Here is a 12,746-nt window from a genome sequence, read left to right as displayed (position 1 = left end):
ACTTCAACCCCAGAGGTGGCGACTCAAACCACTACGCCACCTAATGCACACACAAAGCAGATTCATAATGAGAAACGTAAGGGTAAATACAATACCCATTTTAGACAATTATTTTCCATTATGACAACAGTATGCTGGTTGAAAGCTTTTTAAAGTGTTGTGTTTGGCAGGTCTGAGTGCCAAGACAAAAAGCAATATGCCACACACAACATGCTATGAAGGAAAACACAAAAAGGCCTACAAAGGCAAATAAAAACAACCGCCAAAAAAAAAAAAAAAAAACACATTAAAATATTTAAAATTGATCTTGAGCAGCAGTATGAGAGTTGTCAACTGTTAAGACAGTGAATCACCAGAGACTGAACTCTCCCAGGAACTACATGGAAAAAATATGGTAAGAAATGCCAGAGTAAAACTGCTAATTTCAGGAATCAATTTTCCACCCTAGTTTTTAACACTGCATTAGAGCCAAAAAGGCAGTGTGCAACTGAGATCTCTCACACATTCACACACTTAAGACACACAAGAGTGAAGGGGTGTGGCCTTCCCTCAACCTCTTTGGGCCACGTGCAAGTTTAAATTTGGAACAGCAAAAGGCTGGAAGGAATATAACAGAATAAAGCGTATGAGGAAACGTAAAGGTTCAGCATGGAGACGGGTGCAAACAGTAGCGTGTGCCGTTTCTCTGGATATCAAGGACACTCTGCACTAATGTTACAAGTAGCACATTTAAAAACATTAGTCCATCTCACAATATGAATCATACTGTGCAGGGACAGACAAGACAAAAATTAGATGTTTAACTCCCAAATAATTTGGTATCCGTTTAAAGACTATGCACAAACTGTTCAACTGACTTACAAAAAAAAACGACCAAAATCAAGAATAAAGAACCAGCCTTTAGATGATATTTGGCAATAATTTATGTTCCTACATTTTGTGAAATAATGGCTTTCCTAATTCTACCTGAGTGTCTTTTTGTGTATTTTGCTTTATTTAGAAAAACAAACAGCCAAAAAGCCATTCTTAGCCAGGATTAGTATTTTATCTACTTTTCAGATTCATATATAGCTTTTTCAAAGAAATTAGTTTACATAAAGTGCTAATTTGTTAAAACCAAATAAGTTACGATGGGGAAGAGAAACATTAAATTTTTAATTTTAAATAATTCTAAAATCAACTTTAAGAGATGCAGATACAATTCATTTCATTTAGCTGCACGTCAGGGACAGCAAACAGACCCCTAAACATTGGGAAGACAACCATGCTCAATACTTTAAATCACTTAAACAGCTTTAATATTTTCACCTAGTTTTTGCATGTAAAAATTAAAAGTGTACTGGGAAGTGGGTGAATCAATCACTTAGTTACTCCATCTGATGAACCAGGTGAATGTCATTTTCTACACAAATGTTGACTTTCGGAACATGATAAAGCCTTGCAGGCCTGCATATGGCATAACTGCCTACGTACAGCTTTAAAAAAAACAAAATAGTATATTTGTGGCTTCCTGCTACATTTAGCTCCAGTGGTCATGAAACCTGCTGATGGGAGACTTGAGTGATTTGAATTAGCGCTTCCTATATTAGATTTGCACCAGTCTTAGACAACCATGTGCAAAACATTGCAGATCAACATGAAAACAAATTAAGGATCAGGGAGACAATGCCTAAATTTGTCAAGAAATAATACATTACTGCATCAGGCCAATTTAAACAGGGACACTGCAACCACCTCCATAAAGACATGCTAATGTAATTAAAAAAAGATATCACTTCTGATTCAAATCTATCAGCTCCCAGCCTATTTAAGCTCAAAAATGATATATGAAAGTAAAAGCATCAATACTACCCGTCTCCCTTTTGAGGTTTCCCACCAGACCTCCACCATTCCTTAAAAAAAAAAAAAAATCTCTACACAATCTCCCATTTCAATTAGTGAAATCTATATCTGGGGTGAAATTTGCAATGGCTTAAATGAATAAACCAACAAATACATAAAAGGAAAAATCTGAAGACACTAATAATACCACTAATGACCCCGTTATGTGAAATGTTGAACAGAAGACAGAGAGGAGCATGTGCTGTCACGTGACTGATTCCTTGTCCGACTGGCTGCTTCCCACTCCGCTGTCTGTGATCCTGTTTCTGTGTTTAGTCTCTAGTCAAACAAAACAAAAACAAAAAGCGTCGCCAACCGCACTCTGTCAAAGTCAATACTGTATGGAGCGATCTTTACTCCAAAAATAAAGTTAAGACAACGTTTTCCCCAAGGCCTGACATCTGTCCCATCTACAGTATCTAGATCTGTTTTTATTTTACCTGCAGCAAGACAGGATAGTTTTTCCTGCCATTTTTATCCTTTTTTTTTTTTTTTTTTTAAACTTCAAGGCAACCTTTCAAAATGTCAATTTATATATTTTTTTTCCATTATGAATTCAAATTAGTATACACAAAACTTGAATATGCATATAACAATTAACCTGAATTCATAATGAAGTTTAGTTAATAGCGCAATCTCATTATGAATAACTTTCTCCTCTCACGTAAGGGCTCGGAAAGTAGGACGAGTGCCCCACTGTTCAATACCAACAGCACCCCCTGTCCCTTAGTAAATAGTACTGAGAGCCCGGTCTGTCATTGCATGAGGTGTTGTGCATGTCTGTGGTGTGGGTTAGGCAGCCTTCAAGCCTCGGTACTGCAGTTCTGTGCCAGTAGATAAATGGAACCCGTAAAAGGGCTCAGTTTTCGGTGGCCAAACTCCTTTCAGCAGTTCCCACAATCAGCTGGAACCAAGCTCGGCCAGAACATCCTCCGTCCCCTGGGTTCCTCTGCATTTTTCCTTGCTGCTTTGCTCTCTTCTTCCCTCAGATTTGATTCTCAAATTATGAGTGTATCCACCATTGGACATTCCTTCAGTTCCTCCACATGAGTGAGGTCTCTGATTAATTTGTTAATTTTATATCTACTGATTTTGTCACACAAGTCGAGGCAACCCAACAAGCTACATGTCCCCACAGCACTCAGGAGAAAGGCAGGTTAGCACGCCCAGCCTCACTGATCAGGTCCATCTTGACTATTGTCATAAAGGACAACTCTTTTTGGATCTGAAGGAAAAAAGGAAGGGAAAGATTCTCTTAAAACGTGTGGCAGACAGATGGTGCATCTTTATAAAGGCTTGAACAAAACGTACACGCTTGGGTGTTTCAGTTCTATTGCAGAGTAGTAATAAGTTGGTCAGCAGTTTTAAAGAGCTACAAGAGAACACAGTCAAGAATAGTAAACCGTGGAATTTTCAGCTAAATGTACAGCAGCATGTTCAACGACCTCATAATTAACATACCACTTTAATCAGGAACCCTGCACTGAATGGAACACCACTGGAAAGACTACACTGCCACAAAGACCTGGTAAATGACTGAGAACAAAACGACCTCTGCTTATTTATGTTGGAATCTTAACATAGTAAGATTTACTCATTTCAAACAACATAATTTCCACAATTATAATGATTAAAAAATGGCGTTCTTACCTTGTTTTTGCAAATTTAAAACATATTCCATTTCTGTAAGGAAAAGAAAAACGATTACATACTGAGATGCACACATAACAGCATTCACATGATGTAGTTTTAAACTATGGTTTTCAAGAGGTCAAGAGATTAACATTCATTTCAAAAACAATTGCTATCATCTCAGTTTCTCAACAAAATGAAAAAGCAATATATATACACAAATGAAAAACTCCTAAGTACAATATCTTTTCAGTGTTTAATTTAAATATAAAAAAAAAACAATGTATTTGAATGCCCATATATTAACACACCAGTTAACATGCATCTTGGGCCAAACCCAAGTTATCTGCAAAACTAGAAGAGCTGGAAATAGATCTCAGTTAAAATCCTCCATACCCATATAACATACTATAAGGACTATAAGGCATACCAAACTACATGAACAGGGGTGGCAGGTAGTGTAGTGGTTAGAGCCCCTGCTTTGCAATCAAAGTACACAAGGTGAAATCTCTGCCATACCCTTAACAAAAACTTAATTACACAGAATTGCTCAAGTAAAGATTACCCAGCTATATAAATGGCTAAATCATTGTAGGGCGCTTAGTACACAAACCTGACACTAAGTTGTTTTGGAGAAAAGGGTCAGCTAAATTAATAAATAATAATTACAATAAAAAAGACCAAGTGCCAGTCAGGCATGACAACTCAATGAGCCAAATCGAGGCATTTCAAGCCCTGTAAACTTCATCTCAGACTGGTGCATTGGGGAGCTTTACCTTTAGTGTGATAAATTACAGCAGCTCTGAGATCGAAGGGACCCCAATCAGATCTCCTGTCGAGGCCCCTGGGATGGCCTGCTTCTTTGGGCAGAGCCACTACGGCACTAGCTGGGTTGGCCTGAGAGGCCTCGTGGCCGGGGTCCTTGAATGAATTGAACACTATTGCACCTAGAGACGCAGCTGTGGCTTCCTGCGCATCCAGATCAAGAGGTTGAGTCTGTGTCCAGCCCTCGCAGGCTAAGGCCGAGGGTGGGCATGTTTTTAATACACTAAGGGTTTGGTGACTAGTCCGCATGTCTGGGTCATAGGCCTTTGGCAGGGGCGGATGCGCTGGTCCGTGAGGCAGGGCAGCAGGGGCTTGAGGGACAGGGGCTGCAGAGTAACCACTCTGGAAGTTCACCTCGGTCACATGGCCACTCACTGCCAGCTGCCCTATGGCCCCCTCGGGCCCAGCACTGGGCTCGTTGATGAACGACAGCCCCCACTGGTTCTGGAAGATGTCACCCAAAGCTTTCTGATTGCTTGGAGCACTGAGGGGAGGGTCTGCCTGACAGCCACTGGGGAGTGGAGGTTGCATATTTGAAGTGCCTAGGGGGTAAACAAAAAGGTTGGGCTTTCTCTGCTCGCTCCCAACACTGGCAGAGGGGACAGCTGCTATGCTAGCAGCGCTTTCAGGACACGATGCTACATTCTCACCACCCAGGACAGAGGAGGCCAGCGGCAGAGTACAAGCAGCAGTGTAGAGGGGCCCACCGTTTTCTTCTCCAGACACAGGGCCATTGGAAAAGCTAGAAGAGGTGATGGTTTTCACAGCAGACAGGGGAACCTGCGACGCTGTGCCACATGCTGGGGGATTGGGGGCATCCACGCTCACCTGGGACACTTTATTAAGGTTCTCCTTGACTTTACTTGCATAACTGATCTTGGGCACAATCTTAGCGCTGCTATTGTCCACAGGAAAGACGGGTGGGGGCTTAAATAAAGTCCATGAATCATCCTTCGCGGTCACTGAGGCCGAGATCTTGGCTTTACCAGGCCGGTCCTCATACTTCTTCCCTGTGGTCCCAGCAGCCTTACCATCCGAGTTCTTGCGTGCCAACTCTCCTGTTTGGGGGCTGCTGGAAGCCGAGCCCAGGGCTGGCTTGGCCCGCGTTAAGGCAGGTGCCTCGGCTCTTGAAGGTGCCCTGGCACAGTTAGCCTGAGAGCCAACTGTTCTCTCTACTAGTTCCGGCTCCCGCTTGGGAAGTTCTGCAAGGCCCTGCCGTGTAGCCTTGTCTTGTGGGACATTATCTGCACACTTAGAGCCAGCGCGCTGGGGCCTACGTTTCTTAGGGGTGCCGCAGCCACTCTCTGAACCACTGCCATCGTTGTCTGCAGCTGACTTGCTGGGGTAACCATTTGTAAGGCGCCCACTTGGAGCCACAACACCATTCAGGAGGGCCACAAGCTCCTTCTTGCCCTCATGACTTTTGAAATCGAAGGACTTGTCATTCTTGATGTCCATACTGTTTTTATTACTGCAACTGCTTTTGCAACCCTCCTTTGAAAGACCGGCAGGAACCTTCCCACTCTGCTTCAATCTGGAGGTTGCGTCTAGCTGTCTGCAGCCATGACCGTTAATGGAATAAGGGATGCTGACTGAGTCAAAGTCAGGAAGAATCTTCTTTCTCTCTGTAGTGTTACCATTTACTCTTCCATTGCCTGAGGGAAGGGGGGGGGGGGGAAGACATGAAAAAGTGAACTGTATCATCATAACAAGGAAAAAACAAGTCAAGACAAATATGATAGTGTGCTGTCCACAAACATCAAGTTCAAAACAGAGCTCTTGCTCTCCGCAGAGCTCACAAGGTCCGTACACAGGAGACGTGGCATGAGCTCTGCGATATGGCCTGGCGCGACGATGGGTGTTTAGACTGAATGCGTCAAGTGGCACCCAGCCAGGGACAGCTGAGCTGCCTGCATATCTGATCTTGTTCTTTTTCACATTACAGACAAAACTAACAATTATTGTTTTAGTGAGAGGCCATAATTTGTTTAACACAAACTACAATCAGAAATTTGTCAGACATGAAGTAGCCCATCTGGCCTGGACAGAACTGTTACAGATTATGGACAACAACAGGTCATCATATTCCAGAGGGACAATATAAACAAGAAATTCACAGCAGCAGTTCAGGAAAAGAGTAAAACGGCAAAAGTGAACCTGGAAGGACTGGGTTATCAGAAGACACTGTGAAATCAGCCCAGGAGTTTGCAGATGCTTAAATACATAATACAAAGCAAAGTAAGGAAAAACTAATTTAAAACACACGTAGTAACGCAAGTATCGGTGACCTACTTAGTTCTGATAAATACATACTCACACCAGACAGAAAGAAACATACATAAAAAATTAAGATGTTCATAAGATACCAAAGTTACCGTTTTGACTGGCTTCTGACTATTTAAGAACCCAAAACATAAGTCTTCTTTACAAACATTTTATACTATATTGCACTTGCAGTGGTCAAAATTACCACTACATCACAGTACAACACAGAGTAAAATATGCACCAGTTAAAGAAGCAAAAACAACTGACATTTCACTTTAACATCGGAAGAAAGAGAGCCATAAAGAGAAGAGAATAATTACACCCAATTAGAGATGCAGTGCAGCGGCTGCAGAATCAGCACAGTTAACAAGTCTGTACAACCCCAATTTCTAGATCAAATGATGAGGCGGTGGGACCCAGTGGAGCTGATGGCATGGAGCTGGAGTCAGACACCTGCTGGGCCAACAGAAATAGGGCCGCGAAGCAGAATAACAAGGCAAACATGACCGAGGCCAAGAGGCCTACAGGCCCAAACACAAAGTTGTTAATATCAGAACAGCGGATGTCCACCTGGTTCACTTTTTCTCCTCAAACCACTTCAAGGGTAAAAGAACATTAACAGCTAAACCACATGGCACCCATTTTACGGTCGGACCTTCTCGAAAAAAGATCTAAATGAACACTCCTCGAATGTGGTTCCCTACTTTCTAAGAGTCCAGCTACGTTCTCGCCACCTATTTTTAAACCACCCCGTGTGACGTGTCACGAGCGGGACGTTTTTAACCGGCATCGACATCTCGCGAAACAAAAGCCCAATTTAACGCTCAGAACCGCGTTCCCCCCTGTCTGACGAACGGTACCACGACCGGCCTGCGAAACCGAACCGACCGCGCGAGGGGCCACATCAGGTCTGCCGCCGAGACGTCCGTGTGCTTTCGCCCACGCGCACCTGGCACGCGAGCCATTTCCTCCAGGACAAACTCGGCGTGTCTCCCCGGCGCAGCAAAGTGCGCGTCAGCGCGCAAGGAAATCTGCAGGGGGAAAACCAATTAGTGTGCACCGAACACCAGTCTTTTTTAACTAGCACGATTATCCGTTAAGCGTAGAGTTAAACGTGCGCGGGGAGTGGTTTTCACCCCCCCCCCAGTTTAGTGCTTTAACACACACCACTTACACAGCGAAATTACGAAGCTGCGTGTATTAGTGTGTATCCATCCATGGCAGCTTTCCCTCTTTCCGTGATTTAGGAACCCAGATTTGTGTGTGTGTATGATACAGAGACAACTAGTACTTGGCATAACTAGCCGGTTGTAAGTGGGTCACTGGATGAAGAATCAACACTGTGACATCCATTTGATTCAAACCAACTACTAACCGGGGCTCTCTTCTATATAGTTCACACGTAAATATTACTAATAAGTACAACAACCACGGGGTCTTACAGTCGAGTGAGTTTGCGGATCCAGTGTCTGGTTCGGCTCGAGTACCTCCAGCCTCCCGCGAGCAGCAGGACAGCGGGATGCTAACGAATGCTAACTCCAGCTAGCTCCTCTGCCTTGCCAAGTAACGGTGTATTCTCGGTCAAAAAAAGCCGACTGATCACAGCAGAGCCGACACCGTACTCAGCTCGGCATGAATTAACACTTTCGGTGTGTTGATACTGAACTCTCCGTCTCGTTGTAGTTTTTGCCGGGCCCTCGCTACATTAGCTTAGCCAGCCGAGAGCAACAGGCCCTTCCTTCCGCCGAAAGCCACACCGATACAGCCAGCACCTCGATTAATAGTACAAGACGTAGAGTTGTATAGTTTTCTTCAAATATTGAGTCACAAAACCCTTCTAATCCTTTAAATAAAAGAATAGTGCTTAATGTTCAAGTTCCAACATGGCGGACAGGAAATGGCAGTGGCATTCCAGCGGAGCCGGCTCGCACCGCCGGGGAAGCGAGTGTGCAAAAGTCGTGCTTGTTTCTTTAAAACTCCTCTTATCTACCCTTCACCTACGGGGTTATGCACTAGTGATCTACGGTGGTCGCCAATCCGACGACAGCGAGGCTCCACAGCCACGGTGGACGATCGGATCAGGCGGAGAGCGCGAATGGGTGGAAAAGCGCGCACAAGGTCAATGCGCGTTCGCGGACGGCAGATCCCCGTAACTGGAGACACTTCCTCAGACAGCCCCAACTTGTCCCAACAGCTAACTTTCGGCACGTTTCAGTGCTTTAGTTTGAAAAGTTTAAGTGCGAACATCCCACCTGTTTTCTTCGTCTGTGTTTCGGTGTCCTGGTCGTTTTTCAGCGCTTTCCTCGCGCCTCCCGGGCTCCTCTTTTCCTCGCCATGGCGGCGGCGGCGGCGCTGCTGCTGTTGCTGCTGCTGCTGCTGTTGCCGCCGCTCGTGCTGCTCCTCCTGCTGCTGCTGCCGCCGCTCGCGCTGCTGCTCGCAAGGCCGCTCGCCGGGCGGCTCCTCCATCGACGGCGCGGGGCGAGGATCTCCGGCTCGGGCCGGCGCGCACTCGGAGCGAATGGCGGGGTGGGGGAATGGGGGGTGTGGGGGGGGCGATGGGACGCGTTGCGGCTGCCGCCCAATCACCGCCGGCGACTGCAGGGAACCCGCCGCGACCCCGTCGCCGGGGGCAGTTAGCGCGAGCCGCCGCCTTGGAAGCGGGGCACGAGCGGCAACGTCAGCAGCAGCAGCAGGGCCGCACGAGAAGAGCCACGATTCCCCTGAGCGCAGCGGAGCCGCGGTGGGAGGGCTCGAAGGCCGCGTGCCCCGCCGTTATTCTTCATCGCGACACGCAAATAACACCAACACTCGCTCGCCGGGCAAATAAAGAAGAACACAGTGGGGCAAACTTTTTCGAAAACAACAATTAGGCAGCATTATTACGCAACCCCGTGCTCGTCGTCCCGCGAGCGGAGCGCGGGGAAGACACGTGACGTGTCCCGAGCTCTTTTATGGTACAGTTACGGTACGTGAGCCTGGATCAGCGCTTCAGTGTAACTCGCTTCATCATCATGGAAGTGGGAGTTTCTTCTTGCAGTAACACAGTTTCGTCCAGTAAAGTATCTTTCCCCTTCGTTTTGGCGAGACGCCGCAGTGACTCATCATCGCCTTGAGATACTCCGCACATTGGAACCTGCAACAAAATGACGGAAAAAAGGCGCTCCAGTCTCACGGCGGTCACTCAATGTGTGGAATCGGTCCGCCCGCAAGCGAGCAAGGCGGTCGGTTCGGGCAATTCGAGCCCTTCGGAGCTCCGCACATGAGCAAAGGACGCGGGGATTCGGCTCCAAAACGTCCTTCGACGCATTTCTGGCCATGAACGCAAATATCATTTTAAATGTCAGGCATCACATGATTATTTCACACTGAACTTCTAGTTAAAGTTAAACTCCACGATCTGCACGCAGACATTTAAGTTAAGGAGCGGCGTTTCCCTGAACAATAAAATATGTGCAACAAACCAAGTACACATGATTCCCTCGGTTAGCATTTATTTTATTTATTTATTTTTTTTTAAATTAATTTAAAAGGAGACTTTTTACCAGCCATGGACTTTGTTTTACAGCTCAAAGAATGTCGAACGAACGGGTTCTTGGCGGATCTCAATCTGTGCTTCATCATGGAAAAGCTGTAAATCATCTACAAAGCGGTCATCCTAAAGGATCTCCAGCAGTTTGTTTCTGGATCTTCCTGGAACAGTGGGATAAAGAATAGTTCAAATCGAACTGCATTTTGCTTGCTCATAAGGAAACATTTTCTTTTTGAAGAAGCAACAGTGTATCTTAATCACTGATATACAGATATATAGTTATAAATTCATAAGATAATATATTCTAATATGATAAATATTATATAGTAAAAACAGTATATTATAAATATATTATTCAAATATAAAAATTATATTCTTACACATCTTAAATTTATATTAATATATATTATATGTATCCTATATATAATAGACAGTTTTCCCTCAATAACTATTAAATACAGTTAATAATTCCACTTAGCACTGCCATTCATAACCAAATTCAAATAAAATACATACAAGAACATCACATCACATTATACTCCCTATTCAGAGAATACGCTTCCAAGTTTCCAGTTTAAAGCAAATATCTGCGTCTGAAAATTCATACCAAAATGTAATTTATATCATATTTCAAAGTACCTCTGTTCACTCGTCGAATGTTTCAAGAGGTCGCCTAGAAAGTTCCGCATCAGTTGATGCTGCGAAGGCATTGCTGCCCCCTAGTGAGCATTGAAGTGCCCTCTGAATAAAACTTTTTTCTTAAGCAATTTTCAGTCATTTTTATCTGGCTGAAAACAGGTCATAATTATATGTAAGTCATTTACTGCGACAGCGTTCAGACTAAAGTGAATTGTGAATGATGCCGGCAAATTTTTTTTGTAAATGTTGTCTTTTTTTAAATTGCATTAAAAAATTTATAAACAAACCAAGGGTCATTTCTGAAATATGTAAAAATATGAGCAATTCTGTATATTCACTTGTGCTACAGGCTTGGTTGCATTTTCTTTATACGCCCTCAGTACAGTTACCCAAGATCTCTTTCTGTTCGCACTGTATTTCCTGCCTTCCGTCTCCGGTTGCTAATAGGGACTTTCTCAGAATAGATATGCTGACATTTAGAGCCTGAAAATTTAATTTCATGTGAAAGGGCACTAATTAAAACAGGGCTAGAAAAAAAAAAAATCAGTTTTTCCTAGAAAAAAGTTAAACTGAAGTTGTAATGCAGCCATTGGCCACTAGAGGTCCCCAGAGATTGAGTTTTCCAGCATAGCGCACCAAGGAACTCCTGTAGAAACAGGGTCAAAAACAGTAATTCACCTCATTGTGTAAACCTGAGCAGTGTACAGTAACAGTGCCATCAATACTAAAATTTCCTGTGCTTTACTTAATTTTACACTTGGAGAAAAAATTGCCACCTATAGCTGGTAGCATATTGGTTAGATCTGCTTTTGGACCCAAAGGTTGCAGGTTCAAATCCCAGCTGTATTACCCTTGAACAAGGTACTTACTCTAAATTGCTCCAGTAAAATTACTCGGCTGTATCGGTTAAACAGGTATCTGAATTTGAGGCCTCTTTGTGGTTTATTTTTGCATATCTTATGCTATTATCAGTCTTTCTGCCTTTGTGGGTGTGTTATGTAGCAATTATGGGAATTAAAACTGTATATTGTTAAACTAAGAGGAATACATAGTTGTATGATATTGTTATCCTACTACTTAATATTGACTATTATTAACAGTTTTATCTGCTATTATTTATACTTAATTATTATTAATAAGAGGGGGTGCAGTGGCTTGGGGTGCCTTGCGACGGACTGGCGTCCCGTCCTGGGTGTGTCCCGTCCCCCTCTGGCCTTACGCCCTGTGTTGCCGGGTAAGCTCCGATTCTCCGTGACCCTGTGTGGGACAAGCGGTTCTGAAAATGTGTGTGTATTATTAATAATAGTTTTGTTTTAATGAAAACCACAGCATGTAAAAAAAATCAGAATTAACTGTTGTAAATGTTGTGTGTTTTGATCAGTCTTAGACCTTGGATAGACTAAAAGTGATATGTGGAGTATAAAATGAAAAGATTTTTTTTTCCCAGCAGCATGTTTGCCATTGCTTTCTTGTCTTTTCACCCCATGTGGAGAGATTGGTAACCATGCTCTGGGGTTAGCTGTCGACTGCTGAGCGACCTAAATAAGCGGTCGCGAAATAGGTTTTGTAATTTTCAACCGGTGCAGAGGTCACGATATCGATCTGAGTTAAGCTGTACACGTGGCCAGTCCATCTTTCCTCAGTGATGGATTGCAGGACCATCCAAGTGTGGTTTAGCTGACTGAAGGCTGAGTGTTTACTGTGCTAAACTACAGGAGTCATTACATTGGTTCTGCAACACTGAGATATGCCACAATAAGCCCAACGTAATAGTAAATAATAAAGTGTAATAGACCCAGCTCAAATCACAGCACACTCACTTGTCCCCTCACACTGGGAGATGCTTATTGTAGTCTGTTGGTCCATCCCAAAGTCTTGAAAGCTGTATGTTCTACACTCACACTGAACCACTTGTCCCACTCAGGGTCACAGGGAGCCAGAGCCTAACCTGGCAACACAGGGTGCAAGGCTGGA

General features: G+C 44.0%; 1 protein-coding gene across 2 annotated transcripts; it reads right to left on the bottom strand.

Moving 5' to 3' along the window:
- Positions 1-274: 274 nt before the first annotated feature.
- nufip2 (nuclear FMR1 interacting protein 2) lies at positions 275-9,138 on the bottom strand. Of its 2 annotated transcripts, none has more exons than XM_029255751.1 (4): positions 8,857-9,138; positions 4,290-5,993; positions 3,532-3,564; positions 275-3,106 (listed from the first exon to the last, which is right to left on the bottom strand). In XM_029255751.1, exons 1-4 carry the CDS (start codon positions 9,068-9,070, stop codon positions 3,054-3,056), a joined length of 2,004 nt encoding a protein of 667 aa, XP_029111584.1. In that variant the 5' UTR covers positions 9,071-9,138; the 3' UTR covers positions 275-3,053. The 2 variants fall into 2 exon arrangements, with proteins under 2 accessions (XP_029111584.1, XP_029111585.1); XM_029255752.1 differs by lacking the exon at positions 275-3,106 and adding an exon at positions 3,123-3,417.
- Positions 9,139-12,746: the final 3,608 nt, after the last annotated feature.

This window comes from Scleropages formosus, chromosome 10, assembly GCF_900964775.1.
Source record: "Scleropages formosus chromosome 10, fSclFor1.1, whole genome shotgun sequence".
Taxonomy (NCBI): Eukaryota; Metazoa; Chordata; class Actinopteri; order Osteoglossiformes; family Osteoglossidae; genus Scleropages; species Scleropages formosus.
The sequence above is the reverse complement of the archived record's forward strand: the minus strand, read 5'-3'. Positions and strand labels throughout refer to the sequence as shown.

Coding starts and splice junctions, on each gene's coding strand:
- nufip2 (XM_029255751.1), bottom strand. CDS start 9,070: ATGGAGGAGCCGCCCGGCGAGCGGCCTTGCGAGCAGCAGCGCGAGCGG. Junction 3,565..4,289: donor TGTAATTTATCACACTAAAG/GTAAAGCTCCCC, acceptor TTTTCCTTACAG/AAATGGAATATGTTTTAAAT. Junction 3,107..3,531: donor TTTAAATTTGCAAAAACAAG/GTAAGAACGCCA, acceptor TTTTTCCTTCAG/ATCCAAAAAGAGTTGTCCTT.